Here is a 27,382-nt window from a genome sequence, read left to right as displayed (position 1 = left end):
GACCATCTTTTTCTTACAGCTCTAAAGTGCCACTTTTGCTTAGGGTGATCAACTCATCCCAATTTGCCTGGAACTTTCCTAATTTTAGCTCTGTAAGTTCTGTGACCTGGGAACAGCCTTTCTTAGGCAAACTAGGATGTATGATCATCTTACTTTTGTCATAAATCATATGTGCATATACTTTTGGGTCCATTTCTGGTTTCTTACTTCTGAACAGAATAATTAGCTCACTCTGTGTTTATTTTAGCTTTATAATAAGCCTTGTTATCCTGTAAAGAAAGTCATCCTAATTTGTTCTTCATTTTCAAGAATCTGGCTAGTTTTGATAAATTTTCCATTTCTATTTTAGAATCAGCTTCTCAATTAATAAAAAAAGAAAAAAATACTCCCAAGATTGGGAATATCTTGATTCTATGTCGGTTTAAGAAAAATTAGATATTTATAATATCGAGTCTTCTAAGCCATGATTTATTTGGGTCTTCTTTTTTTTTTTTAAAGATTTTTATTTATTTATTTGACAGAGAGATCACAAGTAGGCAGAGAGGCAGGCTGAGAGAGGGGGTAAGCAGACTTCCCACTGAGCAGAGAGCCCAATGCGGGCTCCATCCCATGACCCTGAGCTCATGACCCAAGCCGAAGGCAGAGGCTTTAACCCACTGAGCCAACCAGGCACCCCTATTTGGGTCTTCTTTAATTTCCTAAATATTTTGTAGTATTCTGTGTGGAGGTCTTATACATCTATTATTAGGTTCTAAAAAATGGATTTTTAAAATATTACTATATATGGTATTATTATTGAATTTTATATTCGAATACTTGTCCTGATGTATAGATATACACTTAAATTTTATATATTGGCTTTGTATTCAGAGAACTTGTTAAACTTCTTAATTCTAAAAGTTTATATGTTATATATAGCATTCTTATATTATTTTGGATTTTCTATGTAAATAAGTGGCTGGCTCTCACAGGGTATAGTTTGCTAAATCCTACTTTAATCCGTGTTTATACTTCTTTTCCTGGAAGGTAGTCTCTTGTCTTTATGGTATGTGCTAGATGCATGGTGGATGCAGCAGGATATCTAAATTGCTGCTCATGGGCACAGTGTGTCTTGAGCTTTTCCAAAGCCGTTCCTCCATTCCTGGATATTCTATAGAGTCAGTGGTGCAAAATCTATTCCCAGTATTCTTCATTCATTTATGTAGATCCAAGTTTCCATCTGGTATCATTTTCCGTCAGCCCAAATAATTTTTTTTAACGTATCATGTAGTGTAAATTTTCAAGGAAAAATTCTTGCTTTTGTCTATAAATGTCTATTTCATCTTCATTTTGAATGACATTTTCATGATGCAGTGATTATTCACAGGTTCACAATTTATTTTCCTTCTGCACTTTTTAGATCTAAGTCATTCCATTGTCTTTTAGCTTGCATATTTTCTTTTAAGACTGTTTTTCTTTGTTTTTATCAGGGGTCACTTTTATTTAAAAAATAAAGTATTCTAGTAAATATTTTTGGCTTTGTGGGCCATATAGGCTGTCACAACTACTCAACTCTGCCTTTGTAGTGTGAAAATAGTCACAGACAATAGGTAAACAAATAGCTGTGGAGGTGTTCCTATAAAACTTTGTGAAAAACCTGGAGGCAGGATAGATTTGGCTTGAGGGTCATATATAGTTTGCTGACTTTTTGTGTGTAATGTGTTCTTTTTCTTTGGCTGCTTTAAAGAATTTCTTTGTCCTTGTTTTTAAGTAATTTGATTATGATGTCATCATGAGATTTCATGTTATTCTGCTAGGGTTGAACTTCTTGAATTTTCCACTTTCTTCATTGTGTTCATGTTTTTCTTTACATTCTTTTAAACTCCTAGTTTGTCAATTCCCTTTCATAATTTCTGAATCTGTTTGTATTCTCTCCATCCCCCCCACCCCGGATATATATTTTTTTCCTTTGAATGTCTGGTAAGTTTTTAAAAGATGCTGGAATTTTATCTTCTTAAATGCTAGGCTTTTTGTACACCTTTAAAAAGCATTGGAGTTTGTATTACAATTAAATTACTCACAGATGAGTTTGATTGTTGAAGGTCTGCTTTTAATCTTTATTGTGTGTACATAATCAGCCTTTACTTTAGGACTAATTTCATTCCACTACTAAGCCATGGCCTTTTCAAGCAGAAGCAGTAAGATGCAATCCAGGATAAAATGGGAGACTAATAATTTTGGGAGTATAGTAGAACACTTGAGCATAGTAAAAGGTGAGCAGGAATTAGTGAACAGAATGCAGGGAGGGGAAAGTAGATTAAGGAGAATGGTATGCTCTACTGAGACTTGTATGTACAAAAGCCTAGAGATGGCAAGAACACAGTGAATAAGAACTATGGAAGATCTGGTAGGACTGAGGGAGGACAGAAGGGGAAAAATGGAAGAAATTAGGCAGGTAAACAGAATTAAACTGGTCTAGCAAACGAGTTTGCTAAGAATCATGTTTTAACCATTTATTTTTTTTAAAGATTTTATTTATTAGACAGAGATCACAAGTAGGCAGAGAGATAGGCAGAGAGAGAGAGAGGAGGAAGCAGGCTCCCTGATTAGCAGAGAGCCCGATGTGGGGTTCGATCCAGGACCCTGGGATCATGTCCTGGGCCAAAGACAAAGGCTTTAACCCACTGAGCCACCCAGGTGCCCCATGTTTTAACCATTTAGATAATTACTGACAGGTTTTAACAAAGCAGATCTCACTTTATTTACTTATTTTTGGAATCATATTTAAGGGCACAAGGAGAAGTGAAACATTATAGAAAATTTATTTCAAAAATTTATTGCCAAGCCTTTATTAATATGTAATTTGTGTAGTTTTTAGTTCACATTTTTCTCCTACTTGTTACTATCTTTCCACTAGAATACTGACTCTGGAGTTCTTAAGACTTAGGTTAAAATTTCAATTTTGATTTTTAAAAATCTCAATTTTTTATTTTTTAGCTGCATGATTTTGAGCAAGTTCCTTAATAAGAATTTAATTATTGATCTGTAATGGGGTTAGGGAAAGCAGTTATGAGCAAAAAACATATAAATATCAACCAGTCTCCTGCACAGGGTAGATAGTCAATATGCTAGTTCTCTTGGATAAAAGCCCTAGGAAAAAACTAACTCCTTTTCTAGTCCAGAAGTTCTCAACCAGTGCTGCACATCAAAATCACATGAGGAACTTCAAAAAATATTGATGCCCAGTCCCCACATAATTTAACTGGTCTGGGGTGAGGCCTGGGTATGCTATTATTTTTATAAACTCTGAGTGATTTTAACAGGAACGCAAAGTTGAATACTGCTGATCTAGCTAGGGAAGGCTTTTTCGTCTCTCTGAAATCAAGGTGTATGTGTACATGTTTACGTGTATTTGTGTGTGTCTAGCACACAAAGCAAAATGTGAAAACATGAGATCTATCAAGAGAAAAACAACTGCAGGCCATAACTGACACTGATGAGCGCTGGCAACACACTTGGCTGACTTCTTAGATTCTATTTTTAATGCCAAATACACACTGGTTATATAACATTGGGGCTAAAAGTTTTACATAACAAGTCCCTTTGAATCTGTAAAACTCAGGTTGTTGATTTTATAAAAATCTTTATTTCATTTCTTTAAAAATTAGTTCTATAGCGATTTCTTTTTATAAAGGGAAGCTGCAGTTTCTTTATAAGATTTTTTTTTTAAAGCCCTGCTTATTTTAAATCCTCCATTCATTCTGAGATTTACTCACTCCTATAAAGAACTCTATAAGAAAATTAACTTAGTAATATCAAAAAAGGCTAATACTATAACGGTACGTAATAGTTTGGTAAATGCTTAAGATTGTATATATGGAGCAACATTTATTTTAGATTTTTTTAAGCTTGAGATAATTTTTAATTTAAATTTGCTAGCTGTTGCACTTTAAGCTCTCAGATTACATTATCCAAGGTTTAGCCTTACTCCCTCAGATGACGACATTACTGAGTTGTTAATAGAAGTCAGTTAACACTTCTTCGTATGCTTTTATAAAATGTGAATGATTTATCCTTCTTTACTTCAGCAATAGTTTTAGAAATCTAAACTCATTAGAAAAAAGCCAAAGATGAAAGGATATAGAAAGCATAGCATTCATACAAGAAAAAATACTATACATAAAGGTATGGTATTATTTTCTCTGAACAGTCACTTAAAAAGCTCTCCTTGTATAGTGTATGTTATGTGAAGTGCACAATCACAGGAAAAAGATACACTGAGAATTAAGAACTGGAACAAAGTATACCACATTAAAATGGTGATTTCCATTAACATCTGTGTACTGAACAGACTATGACAATTTTGTTTTTCTTCAACTGTGGTACACACATAAGAAGCATTCAACTCCTTCTTATAAGAAGGTAGCAGAAGTTTTTAAAGGTGTAGTATATGAAAAGACAACTGTTCTTGTAAATAACATGACCATAAAGGGAATAGAACTAACTGAGAAGAAATACTACAGATTTCAGCTTAAAACTTTAGTTTTGGAATATTTTTTGTCCTTTCTAGATTTCAGCTAATACTAGGCTTTTTTGAACCTGTTATAAGGATCCCCAATACCTCTACACATCATGAGGAATCTTTATTTTTACATCCAAAGGATTCTTCTGGAGTCTTAAGGTATGGAGACAAAAGTCAGGGATCTCAAGCCCAATGCTGCTCTTTCCCTGATTATTCAGCTGGAAGAGAGGTGGTGGGAAGAAGCTTGAACAAAGAATGAATTAGATTCCGTTCTCCAACTTGAGCTATGTAAATGTCATGAGGCAGAGCTGCATAGGCACCTGCTTAGTGAATGGATTATAAGGGCTTGCATGACTGACCACATTACATACATTTTCTTCTTTGCCTATCTCTCTGAAGAAAAAAATCTATTTTTCTCAATGTGTCAATAAAGATCTTTGAAAGGAACAGACTTAGATTTCCGGTTTTTCATTTTTGTTGGTGGTGTGGCCTAATACGCTCTTTTAAGCAGCACTGAGCAGCTTCATTTGAACTGATTACCTTGGAATGAACTAAAGAGAAACAGCAATAATATTCTGGCCAAGTCAGACCTTATAAAATTTGCAAGAGGCAGAGGAAAGCACAAGGGTTAGGAATGTAAGAAATGGAGCCTCTGGTTATTCTGGTTTCAATTTCAAGTTTCAAGTTCATTTACATAGATATAAATACTTTAAATTCAGCAAATGATTAACATTATTACAGTTTTTTTTTTATGGCTGTTTTTTTTTTTAAGATTTTATTTATTTATTTGACAGAGAGATCACAAGTAGATGGAGAGGCAGGCAGAGAGAGAGAGAGAGAGAGAGGGAAGCAGGCTCCCTGCTGAGCAGAGAGCCCGATGCGGGACTCGATCCCAGGACCCTGAGATCATGACCTGAGCCGAAGGCAGCGGCTTAACCCACTGAGCCACCCAGGCGCCCACATTATTACAGTTTTAATCTGAAAAGGAAATCCTTAATTTCAAGTTTTTGCTACTGGTATGAAATTATCATCTGAATAGTCCCAGTATTATTCCATCTTTTTATCATTTTGACAACTCAGTATGTATCACCTTGACAGACAAAATCCTTGAATGATTTGGTATTCATAGATAAAACCACGTGTAGGTCGGTCTTTAAGAAAGTTCCCAGGAGCAGCTGAGCCCAATATGAATGTACCAAGTATTAAATAACTTTACCAATTTCAGTAAATGCTAACACTGATATAATCTGATAATAAATCATTAATTAGCCAGTGGATAACTGAACACATAGAGTACCTCAGGAATACACTATTAAGACAAGAGGAAGCGCACAGGAAAAGACAGCGTGATAAAAATTTGTGTTTCATTCATTTATAGAAAAGACAAATCTCAATCAATTCGCAAAGAATTTCCAGTTCTAATCCAATCAGTTTTCCTAATTTTCCTGGTGACTGGAAACAAGTTAGGAGTGGGATACAGTGGAATGAAGATGAGGAATTCTGTTTTTAACTATCACCGTTAAAAGGTTGGGAAAAAGATAAACTCCAAATCACCAAGGAACACCCTTTCCTTTAAGTGTTTTCAAAATAAATATGAGACAGATTTTAGCACAATGTACAACCATGGATAAGTTAAAAGTTTTAGGGAAAGGGAAAACTGGGATAACTATAGAATACATATAATCAAGACCCAGGAGAACTGACTTGTTTTTCACTCTCTGGTAAAAGAAAATGTGGGATGGTAGGGTCTTACATTTCAACATTTTATATGAAACTATGAAATAGAAACAACTGTGCAAAGCACAAGATTCAAATGAAAAAAAATCCCAAATGTCCAACTCTAAGAATATGCAACTGATGTTTAATAATCAGAGGATTAAGTAACAAAATCAAAAGATTTTTTTACTTGCCTAGGTTCATTCCCTCTGAATTCTTCTATAATTTAAAAATAATCTATCATACTTATTGATTTAGAACCGTCAGATTTTACTTCAGGAATATCTAATATCTTTCAAAAAGTTATAATTTTAATGTTAGCACAAAAAATTACTTTCTAACATTTCATTTTTAAAAACTTTTCCGCAGCCAAAGATTCCTATTTTTTAATTACAGTACTGCAAGGCACATACAGAACTCACCTTCTTCAAAACACACAGAAGATAGACTCCCTGAAATAGAATTTAAAAATCCTTAAACAATTAGAAATACTACAAAGTTAGCAATTTTTAGGTAAAAATGTTGTTTCTACAGGATCATGCACCTTTCTTAAAATCAGTTCAGCATATATGTATAAATAATCCTTTTTGAAAACACTTATACTTGAAATGCAGATACAGTGATGCTGAAGACAGCACTAAACAAAAACCTGAAAAGTACTATAACTTGATAAATTTTATGTTATTGCCTTCATTAGAGACTGTATTATCTTTAGCATTTTAAAAGATTTGAATAATGGGGTACTATGCATGAAATAAAGGATTTTTTCTTTCTTTTTAAACAATATTTCCATTATTTGTAGCATCAATTCTTTTATAAAAGATGCTAAATGAATCATATTTTTTTGTTAAGAACAACTGAGAATGAGACCATTTAAATGCCTCTGCTAAATTTAATGCAGCTTAATTAGGGACCGGGTACATATTTTCCTCTGAAAATTTTTGGTCAAGCATGTCTAACCATGAAAGCAAAATGGAATTTTAAGAGGTAGATTTTCTTTTCCCATGATGCACTTGTTAATAAAGGTATTGTCAAGAAAATCAAAACAAGCACTGAGTGTGTTTTCTTAAAGTATAAGGGTCTAATGAAAAGAAAAATAAAAGATAGTTATGATATTTGTTAACAGTCATAGTATTAGATGTTTTGTGACCAGTGCATTTTGGATTCTCTCAGGATCAAAATACGAGTCTGCCAACTGTATTAAATCCTCCTCCACCCCCTCCACCAGTTGGTCCACAGCTTCCTGGTGGGTCATTGTCATCAAATCCATTGGGCCGAAATGAACAGGAGGCAGATGCAGCTTGTAAGGCCCGGGCTCGAGCATTCAACTCTTGTTCCTAAAATTAAAAAGAATTTTTATAAAATTAAAACCCTAAATACAATGGATGTATAAATATTTTAAAACTGACTTAATTCTTAATAAGCATCCATCAATCTCAGTAATTTAAAAAATATTGACTATACTAATCCTCACCAAATATTACTAAGTAAAGTACATAATCACAGATGGAACAAGTAAGATAGAGAACAAAATCCTGGTGTAACTCTACAGAATGACAAACCCATGGCCTGTTCTGTTTCAATACTTCAGTCTGCAGAAGAGAAAACTGAAGCCCCACATCCTAAAATTCCTCTACAGGAATACTATAGTTCTTGTAAATACTCAACAATACACATAGGAACAGATTTCCTTTCTAATACACAGAATGTAGATATTTAAAGGTTATGACAATGGATTATCTACTCTTTATCAAGTAGTGGGGCTATTTTGTATGTGGGTGATACAGTAAAAGGTATAAATAATGAAAGAAGGCTGAATGTTAACTACCCTTTCCTTAGAATATTTCTCAGTAAATAAAGGTAGAATTTCAATAACATTGCTAAGGAAAATGGAACCTTACAGTATTACTTATAACATTTTCCCTACCAGATTATCAGAATTTTTATGAGGAACCAGTTGTACTGGTCTATGTGCCAGACACATATTAGGTGTTCAATAAATATTAATGATCTCAGATTAGAACACTTTATTTATAGAATTCATTTATAAATATTTTAAGGATTTATAAATATAAATATAGAATTTATATATTTATAATTTATATTTATAAATTATATATTTATATATTATATAAATATGTTATAATTATATAATTATATAAAATTATTTATTTATAATTTATATATATTTATATTATATATGTTATATATTATATTATTTGTACTTATATGTATAATTTATATTTATGTGACCTTAGATAAGAAATTCTTGTAACAGAATGGCCTCATTAACGAGTCACAGGGAGGATTTAGAGAGGCTTTTAAAACTTAATTTGTAAGATACCTCTCAAAAACTTTTTAATTTACTGTACTGGTTCCTTTGTATAATGTTTTTAAAGACATAATCTATTTTTTAGTCTGTAGAATTAAAGAAAGAATCAAAATAGAAACTAAAATTTTCAATATTACTGATAGAAAATAAAAGCTATAGGTATGTATATAAGAAATAGACACAAAAATAAGAAACAAAATCCTCATTGCTCTAGCTCTATAACCTGTTAAACTATCCAAACAAGCAATGAAAATTACTCTATCTAAGATCTGGTTTCAGATATAGATCATGTTCCCTAATGAAATAAATAAAACTGAATACACAAAGTAGAGTTCAAGAAGTTCTGCTCCCAAAAGATAGGCCAAATTTTGTTACAAAATAATTCCTCCCCAGAAGCAGTGTTAAAGGACACACACAATACAAATTTAACCCCATTGCTTCTGAGATGCATGAGAACTATATTTTATTTCAAAACAGCTTCCTAAGAAAGGAATATTCTTTTTTTGCTTTTTATATACTTATATAAATATATGGCTGACAGAAAAAAATGTATATATCCTGTTTTCAGAAGCTTAATGGACTGAAGCAGGGAAAACTGCTTCTCATTTTACTTCTTTTAGTACAGTGAGAGCATTGTGTAGAATGCTAAAAATTATGATTCTCATAGTGTTTATTTTATATTCCAAATTTATATTAAGTATTAAAATTAATTCTTAGTTCAGTAATGGACTATAGGCCTGGAGTTACTGTTGCTCTGGGACAAATAACTTGCAGAATATTTAGATCTCTCATTTAAGTAAATATGTTAACATTAAATTAATCCATCTTTTATTTTTCTTCAAACTACACAGATATATTATGTATATTCTTCTGTATGTATGATAAAGAAAAATATTAAGACACTAAACTACCACCTCCTCCAAAGAAACAAAGGAAAGAAACCAAAAATAAAGGACAGAAGGTCTGTCTGTAATTGACGCGGGACACGTGGAGATAGGTGGTGATATCACTTCACAGTGCGATGCTGGTGCTCTCACACAACATTTTTCTCACTGGATCCTAACTAAAAGCATAATTTTTGGAGTGCAGACACTAAAATAATAGAGACACTCTTTATGCAAGTTGGATCAGAGGGAAAGAAATAAAAGAAGAAAAAGCCCTTCCCAAAATTTACTTCGAGATCCACCATCTGCACTGCTGTGTCAGGCTATGATACACAGTTATGATACTGCTATCCTATGTGTCAGGTATGATACACAGCAGAAAATGGTTTGGTCACATAGGATTTTTTGCCCACTTTTCAAAATCACTAGTCTCATCAGCACCAGAAAGAGCAAGAGTTTTTCTCCAACACATGTCAATCTAGATGTGATTTTAGTAAAATTTAAAAATAGAATCCCCCCAAATTATACAAGATGATTTTCCAATGTAATTATGAAGAATTAAAAAAGAAAGTAGCTACCCTGATATGTACTATGATGGTAAATTCATTTGGAGTACTACTCAAGAGCAAAGGAACTCAAAATATTCACTCTGCATTCTACATTTACTAAGACTTAGTTAAGTTTTTACAATTGTTTTATAAATAGGTATAAAGCTATATCTTAAAACCAAAGTTGTATTCTTGACATAGCAATCTATTTCAAAGCATTATTATTATGAAATGAGCAAAAATTTTGAACTATGCCTCAAAAATATAAAAAAATGAAAGTAAGAAAAAAATATATGCTCCGTATTCAAAAAAATGTCTCTTAATACTAACTTAAAATACCAGAATGATTCAGTTAAATAATATGCGAACCATCACAATTCAAATCTCATCATAAATCAATTACATTATTGTATTTAAAAGTAAATAATACAAAATATAAATGTATTTAAAATTTTAAGAGTTGAGTATTTATTATCATAATTCGCTTTAAAAAGGTAGTTTGATAATAAGCTTTAGAAGCCTGTCTTAATACAGGATCATAAATATCTTAATGTAAACAGACACACAGACCAGAAGAACAGAGTAGAGAGCCCAGATATGGACCCGCAACTCTATGGTCAACTAATCTTTGACAAAGCAGGAAAAAATATCCAGTGGAAAAAAGACAGCCTCTTCAATAAATGGTGCTGGGAATATTGGACAGCTATGTATAGAAGAATGAAATTCGACCATTCTCTTACACCATATACAAAGATAAACTCGAAATGGATAAAAAACCTCAAAGTGAGGCAGGAATCTATCAAAATCCTAGAGGAGAACACAGGCAATAGCCTCTTCGACATCGGCCACAGCAACTTCTTTTAAGACATGTCTCCAAAGGCAAAGGAAACAAAAGCAAAAATGAACTTTTGGGACTTCACCAAGATCAAAAGCTTCTGCACAGCAAAGAAAGAGTCAACAAAACAAAGAGGCAACCCATGGAATAGGAGAAGATATTCACAAATGACACTACAGACAAAAGGGTTGATATCCAAGATCTATAAAGAACTCCTCAAACTCAATACATACAAAACAGATAATCACATCAAAAAATGGGCAGAAGACATGAACTGACACTTCTCCAAAGAAGACATACGAATGGCTAACAGACACATGAAAAAATGTTAATCATCATTAGCCATCAGGGAGATTCAAATCAAAACCACATTGAGATACCACCTTGCACCAGTTAGAATGGCCAAAAATCAACAAGACAGTAAACAACAAGTGCTGGAGAGGATGTAGAGAAAGGGGAACTCTCTTACACTGTTGGTGGGAATGCAAATTGGTGCAGCCACTTTGGAAAACAGTGTGGAGATTCCTTAAGAAATTAAAAATAGAGCTACCCTATAACCCTGCAATTGCACTACTGGGTATTTACCCCAAAGATACTGATGTAGTGAAAAGAAGGGCCATCTGTACCCCAATGTTCACAGCAGCAATGGCCAGAGTTGCCAAACTGTGGAAAGAACTAAGATGCACTTCAATGGATGAATGGATAAAGAAGATATGGTCCATATATACAATGGAATATTATGCCTTCATCAGAAAGGATGAATACCCAACTTTTGTATCACATGAATGGGACTGGAGGAGATTATGCTGAATGAAGTAAGTCAAGCAGAGAGAGTCAATTATATGGTTTCACTTACTCAGGTAGCATAAGGAATAACACGGAAGACACTGGGAGGAGAGGAGAAGTGAGTTGGGGGAAATCGGAGGGGGAGACAAACCATGAGAGACTGTGGACTCTGAGAAACAAACTGAGGGTTTTGGAGGGGAGAGGGATGGGGGGTTAGGTGAGCCTGGTGGTAGGTATTAAGGAGGGCACTTATTGCACGGAGCACTGGGTGTGGTGCATAAACAATGAATCTTGAACACTGAAAAATAAAATAAAATAAATCAGTTGAAAAAAAAATAAAGCAAAAAGGAAACAGAAAAAGAAATAAAAAAATAAAATTTGGCAATATCTTTTAAATTACATTACCTTGCCAATCTAAGACTTCAGACGGAATTTAGAACAACTGCAGACACTGAAAAACTGAATTAATAAAGTACACAATGCTTTCCTTTATAGTGACAATGGGCCTTAAAACAATAAGGAAAAGAATGGCTTATCACACCCAGATATTGTAAATACTGTAATGGGGGAAATAGTTAAGACAGAGAAAATCATTTGGAGGTAGGCTATAATGAAACAGTTATGGTTACAAGAGCTTTTGGCAATCCAATCACAGAAAGAGAGTAGTAGGTTCCTCATCTTTTAAAAATCTATGTCTCTATCCTTGGATAAAGATACTATTTTACCTAATCATTGATATATAATCTTCATACTTCCACAAGTCAAGATTATACTGGGCCTTATTTTCTGTATCTTATATCACAGAAAATTTCTATTTCAACCTAACCCTCTTGCCCTTACTCCTCCTTCTAATCTCCAAGAATCATGACGATTAATATCTGGTGCTTATGTAATATCTAGCAAGAAGGATATGATTGAATACATCCTGTTAACTTGATCATAAGCCTTCTGACTGGATGTTAGAATTTTTGGTGGTGAATCAGGCTTAATATTGTTTCTAATTTTTTTCTGTAAAATATAAAATTTTTCTGTTACTCCAGGACATTGCCAAACTAATAATGTATCATGTATCATTATTTGAGTATTTTATAACATGGCAAATTTGAAAATTTTTGAGAAAAATCAGTACTAAAAATCTAGTTCTAAAAATCAGTACTCTAATGACCCATTTTTTCTCTTAATCTGTATTTTACAGCTTTTTCAAACACCAAAATTTTAGAATAAAAGTCGTAAAATCACTTGAACTACGCAGTTAATACACCTACAATTTCATTGATAATTTAGTGTTAGTCCTTATGCTATTAGCAAGTTAGCAGGTTTCAGAGAAAAATACTTGCAGCCAAGATCTTTATTAACTTTTAAATAATAAAATCACTAACTCTTTGCAAAAAGTGTAGTTGTAAGTAAATTCAGGTCATATGAAACCTTTGTTCCATGGCTTTTATTTAGTAATTGTTCTATTAGCTCTCTGGTTTTATTGCTCAGGTCCTTAAAGAATACAATTATGTGTTTTTGTTTTTGTTTTTTAAAATATTCTATCTTTTCAGTGTGCTTTATCTTATCCACCTGAATGTTAATAAGTGCCCTTAAAATACCTGTCAAATAGTGTAGAATGAAATAAACACCACATTCAGCAGCTGTTTCCCCTGGTAGGTGGGATTAAAGAGGAGAGGGAAGATACTTCCATTTTACTAAGCTTCCTGTATTTCGGTACTGAATGACTGTATAATGATCACATCTTTTGTAATTAAAAACAAGTGAGGTCTTTTAAACTGCATCTAACTGCAACTTTTCATAGCTAATTCATAACATTAGAAAGTAAGATAATTTATATAGGCTGATTTCTATATAAACCCAGACCCAAATTTCAGAATTGCCACTGTAAATTCCTTGAAAATGCAGAAGTTGGATTTCAAAATTAGGGTACTCATTTAACCACTGTTAAACCAATTGTTTAAATATTTTCCACAGATTAAGTTTCTATATCCAACTTACCTGTAAATATAGTTTATTGTCTTTTGTTATAGCATCCATAAGTTCTTTCTGTAGAGGTGGGTCTCCATTTACCCAGAGTCCACTGGCTGAACTGTTACCACTTAAACCATTAGTGCTATTCTGTTTTTTATACAAAAGCACATAAGCTGTGTCCTTTGGAAACCTACTCGTAATTTTCTGGACTGACTGAAATGAAGTAAATGTCACTCTGCTGTCATTAAATAAAAACCATTCTTTTGACATTTCCTTATTCTCTAAATCCTGTTCAATAACTGCACTGGGGCTATTTCTCTCTAGGAAATGACTCTGGGAGGATGCTAACGCCAGAGTTTCAGACTGATGGCACATCTGGTATGAGGACTCTGTACCTGTGATGTTTCTGGCATAAGAATAGTAATGCCCACTTTCAGAGGATATACCAGAGTGAACAACAACAGAACTTAATAGATACGGCACCAATCTGGAGCAGCAAGTTTCTTCAGTTCCAGAAGGCTTTAATTTTTTAGCTAGGTTCTCACTAATATCAGTGAAGTCAACATCTATAGACCAACTTTCTGACAATGAAGAGAAAGAAGTAGTTCTTTTAACTGGCAACTCCAAAACCAGTGGCAGTGACACGTTGTCTAAAATCTTTCTTCTCACATGATACTTTTGATCATATGAAAATCTCAGGAGAGTAAGAATAAGGTACTCAGGCTCCTCCGTGATTTGCATAGTTTTCTCAGCATTCTGCAAAGAGGCACAGTTTTCACAATAATACTGGTTGTCACCAGTAAGAATCTCTGGAGCCAAAAAATAATTTAGTAAGTCAGTTACTGAAGGTGTGCTTCCACCTCCTGGTTTCTGAGGTACATCTTTATTAACAAGAATTGTGCTAGATTCACTGGGGACACAAGCGTTTTCAGTACAGCAAAACTCATCAGAAGGACTGCCTAACATTCTTTCATTCATAGCTGAGTCACAAACAAAGGCAGCTGTTGCTGGATTATAAACTCCTGGTTCTTCTGAAGGACCAGGTACACTGGCTTGCGTTAGGCCTTGTACATCTTGTGTACTGGGTGATGATGCTGGATCTTGAAAAGACAAGTTTTCGACAGAAGAGGAAGGACAAAAGGCCAGTGAAAGATCGGTAAAGGCTTCCACTTTTTGTGAGGTACTCCTGCAGTTCAAACAACATATGTGAGTTTGTAGTTTTCCTCCAAACATTTTTTCTATTAAAGTCTTCTCACCATCACTTGTGCAATGGCTCTCTGCTAGTACAGCTGCCTTACTGGCTACTTCCTGTAAAGAAGTTTCATTGCACCCCAGACTTTCAGATGGCTTGTGTGAGGACTGAACTTTCAAGATCTTTTCTTCTTCATGTAGCCTGCAGGAGAGTATATATAATTATATCGCTGCTTCACTTATGTTTCACATTGCTATTTAAAAATATTGGTGGCTTAGGGGCGCCTGGGTGGCTCAGTGGGTTAAACCTCTGCCTCAGCTCAGGTCATGGTCTCAGGGTCCTGGGATTGAGCCCCACATCGGGCTCTTTGCTTGGTGTGGAGCCTGCTTCCCCCAATTCCCCCACCCACCGCCTGCCTCTCTACCTTCTTGTGATCTCTGTCCATCAAATAAATAAATAAATAAATAAATAAATAAAATCTTTAAAAAAAATTGGTGGCTTATATAAACAGACAAATTATTTTTTATCAAATATAATACTTAACTTAAAAAATCAAGTTTTTCCTCTTTTAATCAAGAAGAATACTGAACAATTTGAGAATGCAGATTAGAAGTTAGGGGCTATCACTACCTTATAGTCTCATTCTTTCTTCATACTGCTATTTTATAGCACTTATTACATGATGGTAAATGATATATGTCCACTAATTATCTTCTATATCCTTGTCTGCCTAGCATCTCATAGAAAGCCTGGTACAAAGAAACCACTCAACATGTCCTTAGCTGATTGCATATGTTAAGTTCAACTAACTTTACTAGTCATTCATGTAATAGAAGGGAGGCAATGATCTGGAAAAGATAGTTTTATTAACTAAGTGGTAAGGATAGAACAAAATACACCAAACTCATCTAATTATGCACTGATCTAAAGGAGCAACTATTAAATTTTTGGTCTCCAGATCCCTTTATACTCTTAAAAGTAATTGAGGAAAATTGAGGAACCCAACAGCTTTCATTCATGTGGTTATGCTCATCAATATTTACTGTATACAAAAACTGAGAATAAAACTAATAAAATAATACATTTGAAAATAATAAACCCATTATGTGTTAATATTCATTATGAAAAAGTTATATTTTCTAAAACCACAAAATTTAGTGAGAAGAATAGCATTGTTTTACATTTTGCAAATATTTAAAGTATCTGGCTTAATAGAAGACAGCTGGATCCTCAGAGCTGCTCTGCATTTAATCTATTGTGATATGTTGCTCTGGATGAAACATATGAAGAAAATCTGGCTCAATTACATATACACAGATATATAGTTAGAAAAGGGAAGACCCCTGAGAATGTTTTTGGAACTCGTAGGGGGTCTTTGTACCACACTCTAAGAACAGCTGGTCCAAAGTAAGAAAATCAAAAAAAGAAATCAAATTAAAAACAAAAGCACACTTAAATATATACAGTAAATGCAAGGTATTTTAAAGATTAACATTTGAAATACGTTTTTAAAGGCAAAAACAATATGCCACAGAAATAATCTGTTATGAAAGAAAACAATTCAAATCGTAACTTTCAAATACTTTTTACCTGTCTAGCAGAAACCTGAGGTATTCAGAACAGTCTTGTTGTGATCTGGGGGTAAACCATGGAGGTCTAGAAGCCTCAAAGAATACCCGAGGTGCATATGCTTCTCTCTTGATATCAGTAGAGAAAATACAAGGAAGTGATTCTCATACCATGAATCAAATAACTAAAGTCTTAATATACAATGTTTAATAAAGATCAATTAAAATTATATTGCATTTAACACTACTACAAAGACCCAGAAATGGGGACAGATAAAATTAGAAATAAATTATGTAATCTTCAGTCATAACTTCTCATTCTGCAGATAAGAATTAATATCTAGAGAAACATGTGACTTGCCCAAAGTTTTACAGTTAAAATAGTGCCAGAGGGAATCCAGGTCTCTCAAACACTTAATATAACGCTACTGGCATTATCTATGACAGTCATATGCTTGCATCCAAATTTTTTGTAAAACCAAATCTGAAAAAGACATGCTAATGAATACATATTTTGGATAAAATAATAAGGGGAGTACCATATAGGGCCACACATATCTACTTTAGGTGAAAATTTCTTTGACTAGGTACACATTTCATAAATGCACAGAATGTAAGTATACTGTTTAGAGTCCTTGCTGATCTTTTTTGGTGTGGGGGAGGTTTAGTGAAGTGGTTGCTCATTCACTTTGAAGCAATCTTGGTTCAAATCCTAGATTTTGCAACAACAAAAAGTAACTGAAAAGGCATCTGAAAAGATGTGATTTAAACCTGAAAACTTAGAATTCTGACATTTTGAATATTTGTGGAATGTAACAGAGTCCTCAGTTGAAAAAATTTTTTATCAAAATGGGTTGTTGATAGCATTCTGAAGGAAGGAACTTTAACATACTAGTTGAGCATGAGTTCTACAGTCATTTGGTTCATATCATACCCCAATTTGCCACTTGTCTACATGACCCTGAAAAGCAGGTACTATAAACCCAGTTTTTTCATCTGTAAAATGGGGATACTATCTTATTACTTCATAGATTGTTTCTGAGGATTAAGAAATAATACATGCAGGGGCGCCTGGGTGGCTCAGTTGGTTGAGCGACTGCCTTCGGCTCAGGTCATGATCCTGGACTTCCAGGATCGAGTCCCGCATCGGGCTCCCAGCTCCTTGGGGAGTCTGCTTCTCCCTCTGAGCTTCTATGTTCTCTCTCACTCATTCTCTCTCAAATGAATAAATAAAATCTTTAAAAAAAAAAAAAAAAGAAAAATAATACATGTAAACTACTTAGGATAGAAGCTAGGCAAATTTAAATGCTTAATAAATGTTAGCTTCCTCAGTTATAAGAAATAAAGGCTTTTCAATTATATAGGGAAATCTATCAATCCAAAAAAATTCTTGTTGGCTTGCTATCAGACAAGGTCTCAACTATGACAGAACTTTCATTAGGTTCTCTGGTGAATTCCTGTCTTCTTTTCCTTGGGAGCATGGAGCCCTCCTATAGTTTTTTTTTCTAACAGCTCTAATTCAGAAAGGTAATATAGTATACATAATGTATTTATAGCTACCTATACACACATAGATATATATACATTTTATATAATATATGGTAAATACAGACTAGTGATAAAGCAAGTACAGAAATCAATTTACTAGGAAAATAATGTTTGGCAATTGGAGGGAAGAGATTTCATCTCCCTTGGTCCTGAGACGTTAAATTTAATTTGTGAACAGATTTTCCTCAGAAAGAGAACAATAAAATTATTTGAGTGTACTACTACTTATAGGCCATCACTCAAAAGTTAATTTTTTCCATTTAAGGAGTTATACTTGAGCTATTTCACAGCTTATAGATAGGAAACAAAGCATTCTTATCAACTCAATCCCACTAAAGCAATCTTCTCTTCTGATTCTCCCACCTACTCCTTTTATAGGAGTAAGACAGAGTAAAAGTAAGACAATCAGAGTAAAACCAGAAAAAAAGAGTATACATTATTTATAAATGATATATATATTGTTCATATGTAGTGCTCAAAACTTGAGTTCCTTGAGCGTAAGGATTGCCTTCCCCTTTGAATGCTTACCAGACTCCATATTGTCTCTCAATAAATGTCTTTTATTTATTTAAGTAATTAATTAACATAAAGTATTATTTGTTTCAGAGGTACAGGTCTGTGATTCATCAGTCTTTTTTTTTTTTTTTAAAGATTTTTTTATTTATTTTATTTGACAGACAGAGATCACAAGTAGGCAGAGAGGCAGGCAGAGAGAGAGAGGAAAGGAAGCAGGCTCCCTGCTGAGCAGAGAGCCCGATGCGGGGCTCGATCCCAGGACCCTGGGATCATGACCTGAGCCGAAGGCAGCGGCTTTAACCCACTGAGCCACCCAGGCGCCCCGATTCCTCAGTCTTATACAATTCACAGTGTTCATCACAGCACATATCCTCCCCCAATGTCCATCAATAAAAGTCTTTCGAATGAATGTTTACTATATGTGACTTTCTTGCCAGTAGCATAAATTCATTTCCTTGGATTAATTGTGGACATAAAAGATCATCTTAAATCTTAAGCCTTAGAACTTAATGGATAAAGTTGTTTACCCATTAGGCTCTAGAGCTTAAAATTTTGGTCATAATGAGAATGAGAAGGTACATATATTAGAAATAGGAGAAAAAAGAAGCCAATGTGCCACAAAATTATTTTATTTATTATTATGAAAAATCTATCAATTTAGTATCTATAAACTATTAGAGATGCATTTAAAAAGACTTCTTCATGAAGAGGCTTATTTATTAGAGAAGAAATCAGATTTTATCTATAATAATTAGAAGAAAGGGTCAGCATAATATTCATCTACAAGAATGGAAAACATGGGGCGCCTGGGTGGCCGCTGGGTTAAGCCGCTGCCTTCGACTCAGGTCATGATCTCAGGGTCCTGGGATCGAGTCCCACATCGGGCTCTCTGCTCAGCAAGAAGCCTGCTTCCCTCTCTCTCTCTCTCTCTCTCTCTCTCTGCCTTCCTCTCCGTCTATTTGTGATCTCTCTCTGTCAAATAAATAAATAAAATCTTTAAAAAAAAAAAAAAAGAATGGAAAACAGGAGGAAGAAATAAAAACTCAAAGCATATCCTGATTTTAGGCAGGATGTCTAGTACATCTAAGTGGATTTGTTATGCTGTGTCAAATACATATTATTTAAACAAGATTCATCAAGTTTGGTATAATGTGAAGTTTAAAGAATATTATCAATGAAGTTAACATATACATACTACACACACTTACACTCACCTGTGTATGAGCCAAAAAGGCAAAGAGATGCTGTAATTTTTTCATTAATGAATTGCACCCATTTAGATTTAAAGATAATACTTGTCTCCTGAAACTGACAGAGAATAAAACAGTGATTCTTGTATACATGTACATGCATATACACACACATTTTTTAAAAGCTAAAAGGAAATTAGTTCTAGAACTTATTATCTTCAAAGTAAAACATCACTCATCTGATGGCCCTTTACCTAGCAGAGTTACTACTTACAATGTTGTGAAGAAGGAAGGGAAGAATGACAATAAAACAGTTGCTATGGGACCAGACAATGGCCTATGTGCTGTCACATATTATTACTATTTTCTGGATTAGCAAACAGATATGGATTAAGCTATTAATTAATAACTTAAATAAGCAACTTTTAAATTCTTTCATACACCTGCATGAAATAAAATATATTGTCAACAAAACATACTATAACTTTAGAGTGATTTATAGACTGTGGTACAAGTACAGGATGGGAAAAGGATAAATTATTCAAACAAGAGAATAGGAACAATTTGATATCCATTTGGAAAAAAAATGGAATTAAATAAAATTTTAAATTATTACAAATGCCACACAGGAGTAATGAGCTAATGTAAAATAGGAAAACTATTGAAGAGATCCTAGCAAACAGGATCCAACAGCACATTAAAAAGATTATCTCCCATGACCAGGTGGGATTCATCCCAGGGCTACAAGGATGGTTCAACATTCGCAAATCAATCAATGTGATAGAACAAATCAATAGGAGAAGAGAGAAGAACCACATGGTCCTCTCAATTGATGCAGAAAAAGCATTTGACAAAATCCAGCATCCATTCCTGATTAAAACGCTTCAAAGTATATAGAGGGAACATTCCTGAACTTCATAAAATCTATCTATGTAAGACCCACAGCAAATATCATCCTCAATGGGAAAAAGCTTGCAGCCTTCCCGTTGAGATCAGGAACGCGACAAGGATGCCCACTCTCACCACTCTTGTTCAACATAGTATTAGAAGTCCTAGCAACAGCAATCAGACAACAAAGAGAAATAAAAGGTATCCAAATTGGCAAGGAAGAAGTCAAACTCTCTCTCTTTGCAGATGACATGATTCTTTATATGGAAAACCCAAAAGACTCCACCCCCAAACTACTAGAACTCATACAACAATTCAGCAACATGGCAGGATACAAAGTCAATGTACAGACATCAGTGGCTTTCTTATACACTAACAATGAAAATACAGAAAGGGAAATTAGAGGGGCGCCTGGGTGGCTCAGTGGGTTAAAGCCTCTGCCTTCAGCTCCTGGGATCAAGCCCCACATCGGGCTCTCTGCTCAGCAGGGAGCCTGCTTCCTCCTCTCTCTCTCTCTGCCTGCCTCTCTGCCTACTGTGATCTCTGTCTGTCAAATAAATAAATAAAATCTTTTTAAAAAAAGGGGAAATTAGAGAATCGATTCCATTTACTATAGCACCAAGAACCATAAGATACCTAGAAATAAACCTAACCAAAGAGGTAAAGGAACTGTACTCGTGGAATTACAGAACACTCATGAAAGAAATTGAAGAAGACACAAAAAGATGGAAGACCACTCCACGCTCTTGGATTGGAAGAATAAACATTGTTAAAATGTCTATACTGCCTAGAGCGCTTCCGATCAAAATTCCACCGGTATTTTTCAAAGAGCTGGAGCAAATAATCCAAAAATTTGTACACAATCAGAAGAGACCCCGAATCGCTAAGGAAATGTTGAAAAACAAAAATAAAACTGGGGACATCACGTTACCTGATTTCAAGCTTTACTACAAAGCTGTGATCACCAAGACAGCATGGTACTGGCATAAAAACAGACACATAGACCAGTGGAACAGAGTAGAGAGCCCAGATATGGACCCTCAACTCTACGGTCAAATAATCTTCAACAAAACAGGAAAAAATATACAATGGAAAAAAGACAGTCTCTTCAATAAATGGTGCTGGGAAAACTGGACAGCTACATGTAGAAGAATGAAGCTCGACCACTCTTACACCATACACAGAGATAAACTCAAAATGGATAAAAGACCTCAACGTGAGACAGGAATCCATCAGAATCCTAGAGGAGAACATAGGCTGTAACCTCTTTGATATCAGTCACAGCAACTTCTTTCAAGATATGTCTCCAAAGGCAAAGGAAACAAAAGCGAAGATGAATTTTTGGGACTTCATCAAGATCAAAAGCTTCTGCACAGCAAAGGAAACAGTCAACAAAACAAAGAGGCAACGCACGGAATGGGAGAAGATATTTGCAAATGACAGTACAGACAAAAGGTTGATATCCAGGATCTATAAAGAACTCCTCAAACTCAACACACACAAAACAGATAATCATGTCAAAAAATGGGCAGAAGATCAGGCTCTCTGCTCACAGGGAGCCTGCTTCCCCCTCTCTCTCTGCCTGCCTCTCTGCCTACTTGTGATCTCTCTCTGTCAAATAAATAAATAAAAAAAAAATGGGCAGAAGATATGAACAGACACTTCTCCAATGAAGACATACAAATGGGTATCAGACACATGAAAAAATGTTCATCATCACTAGCCACCAGGGAGATTCAAATTAAAACCACATTGAGATACCACCTTATACCAGTTAGAATGGCCAAAATTAGCAAGACAGGAAACAACGTGCGTTGGAGAGGATGTGGAGAAAGGGGAACCCTCTTACACTGTTGGTGGGAATGCAAGTTGGTGGAGCCACTTTGGAAAACAGTGCGGAGATTCCTCAAGAAATTAAAAATAGAGCTTCCCTATGACCCTGCCATTGCACTACTGGGTATTTACCCCAAAGATACAGATGTAGTGAAAAGAAGGGCCATCTGTACCCCAATGTTTATAGCAGCAATGGCCACTGTCGCCAAACTGTGGAAAGAACCAAGATGCCCTTCAATGGGCGAATGGATAAGGAAGATGTGGTCCATATACACTATGGAGTATTATGCCTCCATCAGAAAGGATGAATACCCAACTTTTGTAGCAACATGGACGGGACTGGAAGAGATTATGCTGAGTGAAATAAGTCAAGCAGAGAGAGTCAATTATCATATGGTTTCACTCATTTGTGGAGCCTAACAAATAGCATGGAGGACAAGCGGAGAGGGAGAGGAGAAGGGAGTTGAGGGAAATTGGAAGGGGAGGTGAACCATGAGAGACTATGGACTCTGAAAAACAATCTGAGGTTTTTGAAGGGGTGGGAGTGGGAGGTTGGGGGAACCAGGTGGTGGGTATTAGAGAGGGCACAGATTGCATGGAGCACTGGGTGCAGTGCAAAAACAGTGAACACTGTTATGCTGAAAAGAAATAAAAAATTAAAAAATTTAAAAAAAAAGAAAGAAAACTATTGAAGTATTTAAAAGAAAAAAATGGGGGAAATGTCGAGGGAGAAGCCTTCCTACAATTCAGATACTACAAATGAGAAATAGCAGATTTCATCACATAAAATAAAAAATTATGGGGTGCCTGGGTGGCTTAGTGGGTTAAGCCTCTGCCTTCGGTTCAGGTCATGTTCTCAGGGTCCTGAGATCGAGCCTCGCATCGGGCTCTCTGATCAGCAGAAAGCCTGCTTCCCCCTCTCTCTCAGCCTGCCTCTCTGCCTACTTGTGATCTCTCTGTCAAATAAATAAATAAAATATTTAAAAAAAAATGAAAAATTACAAATGAAACACTCTATAAATCTGAATCACACCGACGGGAAGGGAGCATGTGATAAAGGATTATCATCCAGAGTATATATAAATCAGAATGAAAAAGAAAAAGACCCAATAGAAAGGTGCACAGAAGAAAGAATGGGTCATTCAGAAAACAAACACAAATAAACAAAGAAAAATATAGACAGAAAACTCTGTAATGGTCAGTAATATTACAAATTAAAGCAAAAAGACATTTTTCCCCCAATTAGAAAAAAATCTCAAAGACTAACTATATCAAGTACCACTAAAGGAATGGGGTCACAGGTATTATTATATATTAGTATGTAAGTTCAAGTGCTACAGTCTTTCTGGAGAGCAATTGGCATACCTATTCAAAGCAAATCCTCTACATCTGCATATGCGCAGAGAGATGTTAATTATGAGCAAAACAACCTAATGTTCATCAACTGGAGTATGGTTACATAAAATACAGTACATCTATTTATTCAGAATGATAATTCTGTCATTACCCTATCATGGGAATACTGCCAACATGAATCATTAAAAGATAAAAGTGCTAGAAAAAAACCATATAAATAAGATTATAAATATTTTTTAAAAACAATGCATTTGTTCTTATAAATAAAATCTTGTAACTGTAAAAAGACTGATCTGAAACAATGCACACAAAACTGTTAACCAATTACTCTTGTGAATGGGGATGTCTGATTAAAAAAAAATTTTTATACCTGATTTTATTTTATATACTTCTAAATTTATTTTTTTAAACCACAAAGAATTCACATATTACCAAAGAAATAAAATATGTTATATGCCTATTTTTAGGTAGTATAATTGGCTTATTCAATAAGATGGCTCTTTGAATTGCTGTTGCCAATTACACTTGCTTTGGGTCTCTCCTTTCACCATCATCTGGCTGGACTAGATGACATCTGGTGGTGAGATACAGATTTGAATTTAGTTTTATGCTTAGTATCACTTGTGTCTGAGTGTACACATTTTAAAATTAAAAATCTCAAATACAAACAAATAAACAAAATAAAACACTGAGCCAAACAAAAAAAAAACCTTAGTGTTATAAGCAGATTCTGGGGCCAGAAAATAAACTAAACCTAAGAATTCATCTTTTAGTTTATGATTCCTCTAGGTAGGCATAAAAACTTACAAAGGCATGGAACTCAATTTGTAAAGACCATCGGTCAAGTTCCATAAATACTCTACTGGCAATGAAGAGAAAAATCCAACATATTTTGTTAGGAAAAGTTTATCATTATTTTTTACTTTTACATTTAGCACTCAAGTAGCTAACAACCTCTGATTTCGTATTTGTTTGGCTACAAAAAAAAAATTAATTTGAAAGCAAATCTGTAAGAGGACAAAGGAACATAAATGTTTACATATTTGTTCAGTATCTACAACTTGTGGAGGGAAACAGCTTATGCTTCTTTCACAGTAACAGAGAAGTTATCAATCTGATAAACAGCAAAATATCTATAAGCAGAAAAAACTAAATGTAACTCCCTTAAAAGATATATAGGCTAAAAAAATACACTGTCTTATATGATAATAATAAATTAGTACTTGAGGACACTTAAACTCTTTGGAATAAGCCCACTTAATCTTTCTGTTATCCTAATAAATATCCAGCCAGAATAATCAAAAGAGTCTCAGTGCAATACACAATATAAATATAGAGCAGAATTTATATAAGTTAACATTTTAATAGCTCCTGAGCACTGACAGCAATTACATTTCTAAATAAGGCAATTATATACAAATATTAATATTTCTGCCATTTATAAGAAATAATGTCAAGACAATCCCATCATCTTACATTTCATCAGTACGCATCAATTTCTACAGTTAACAAAAAAGGTTCAAATTTAAACTTACTCTGTAGCCATAAACAATGCTTGTATAACACTGTTCATATAACATGTATTTCCTAGATTAATAAGACCAGTTTTCCCAGTTTCAGATTTTCCAGAAAGTCTAGACAAGCAAGAGGCCAAAGAATTGGATTGAGAAGTCCAGGCACTTTGACTGAGAATCAATTTGATCTTCTCTTCACTGGGCTTAGGAAAATCCTGTAGAACATCAAGAAGAAAAAAGCTTAAAAATATAAACTATTTTTGTTATTAAATTAACACCATAAAGAAGATTCTTCCACTGACATTTAACTTTTCTTTTCCTCCACTTAGTTTTGAAATCACCCCTAATACTTGACGAAAATACTTGGCAAAAATAATTGTCTCCTAAAATAAATAACTACATCCTAAAAGTAGAGTTTATCAAGTGAAGAAATATTCAAGAACCAGGAATTCAAGTCACATTTGAACTATTTATGTTCCAATGTGCCAGCAAAATGTTTCAGAATAAAACTCTGAGACAAGAGAGCATACTGCAGTGCTACTCAAAGACATCAGAATGAGGACTTAAATCAGCACACAACTGAATAGCCTAGACAATTTGCTTTCAAATTTTCTAGTGAAAGTTAAAAATATCTCCTTTTCATTCACTACTACTATTTACTCAATATTAACCCTTAGAAATAAAAGCTCAAAGTAATCAGGATACGAAAAATGAAAGCACCTAAGCACAACGACTTCTGACTTCAAAAAATTAAACTCAATCTCCTGTTTAACAATATAATTATTATAAGATATAGCTTCTTTTATTTGCTCTACGATACTTGAGATACAATTATTTATTTATTTATTTAAAAGTTTTTTTTTGTTTTTTTTTTTTTTTTTGAGAGAAAGAAAGAGAAGGCAAAAACAGGGGGAAGGGCAGAGGGAGAGGGAGAAGCAATGAGCAGGGACCCCAACGCGGGGCTGGATCTCAGGACTTTGGGATCATGATCTGAGCAGAAGGCAGATGCTTAACAGACTGAGCCACCCAGATGCCCCACGATACAATTTTAAATCTAAGTGATTTCAAGCATGAATGGAGCAATGCAGAATAATGAAAGTTGGTAACATCATTAAGACTATTTTTGGACTGATATTATCATCAGTCCTTTCTGAGGTACTTAGACCTCAGAAAACATTTTCTGAAGGAATTTTAATCTCTTTAATTCTCTTATTGTTGACAGCTAATAGAACAGTGTTGCCCTTGGATTGAGAGTGAGAACCTTGCTTCTTCTGAGCCTATTTCAGTTATCAGAATTCTCAACACATAAAGCACTGAAAAATGGCAATTAACAGCAAGAGGTTTCATCTATGGACACAGAGCGACACTGTAGAAAGAGATTAACATTACTATTAAATCCATGAAAAAATGCTCCTGTACATAAAAACATTAATTTTTTTTAAGATTTTATTTATTTATTTGACAGAGATCACAAGTAGGCAGAGAGACAGGCAGAGGGGGAAGAGGAAGCAGGCTCCCTGCTGAGCAGAGAGCCTGGCATGGGCCTCGATCCCAGGACCCTGAAATCATGACCGGAGCCGAAGACCCAGGCTTAACCCACTGAGCCACCCAGGAGCCCCAAAACATCTACTTTTGAAGTGTCAAATATAACACTAGTGGGATACCTAGTGGAATACCATGTTCAACAGTCTTGTTTTATATTCAACCAAAATCAGTTTGATTTAGCTAGAGCTATATAGTAAAAAAATGTATTCATTTCAGATACAGAAGAAGTAATAAAGATAATGAGGCTTATCTTGTATTTCAGCATAAAAAGGAACATTATTAATAGAACTGATTTCTAATAACTTCTCATTAGGTCTGCCTGAGGCACATTTTCCAGTTCTTTTGCAATACCCTGATTATGTAGTAAATTTAAGAGTGAAGTATGTCTAGGTATGACTGATTCTTTAAGACAAATAGAATCAGTGCTTTTTAGGTCTACTATTTACACAAAGTTGAAAAACAGGGTGAGTTCACAAAGAACTCAAGTAAAGATTCTATAAAATATGGATATCCATAAATAGTCCACAACAAAAATGGAATAAAAGTAAGTAAGGAAACAAAGTCAAATATTTTGTTAAACTGTCTTTTCTTGGTTCTAAGATGTTCTTAAATATTTTAACACTACTACAGGAGCCTGGGTGGCTCAGTCCATTAGTTAAGTG

At 34.4% G+C, this 27,382-nt stretch overlaps 1 protein-coding gene across 1 annotated transcript in view; it reads right to left on the bottom strand.

The window, feature by feature from the left end:
- Window positions 1–5,466: 5,466 nt before the first annotated feature.
- Window positions 5,467–27,382, bottom strand: part of USP38 (ubiquitin specific peptidase 38) — a 38,222-nt gene continuing 16,306 nt past the window's right edge. The window contains exons 6-10 of the mRNA XM_047717543.1: window positions 25,197–25,390; window positions 19,609–19,702; window positions 16,353–16,459; window positions 13,598–14,963; window positions 5,467–7,554 (exon numbers count right to left, since the gene is read on the bottom strand). Of these exons, the coding sequence (XP_047573499.1) occupies window positions 7,393–7,554; window positions 13,598–14,963; window positions 16,353–16,459; window positions 19,609–19,702; window positions 25,197–25,390 (1,923 nt within the window). The 3' untranslated portion in view covers window positions 5,467–7,392. The remainder of the gene's footprint in view (window positions 7,555–13,597; window positions 14,964–16,352; window positions 16,460–19,608; window positions 19,703–25,196; window positions 25,391–27,382) is intronic.

The sequence above is a fragment of the Lutra lutra genome, chromosome 2, assembly GCF_902655055.1.
Source record: "Lutra lutra chromosome 2, mLutLut1.2, whole genome shotgun sequence".
NCBI lineage: Eukaryota > Metazoa > Chordata > Mammalia > Carnivora > Mustelidae > Lutra > Lutra lutra.
Note: the sequence above shows the minus strand (reverse complement) of the source record. Positions and strands in the feature narration are given on the sequence as shown.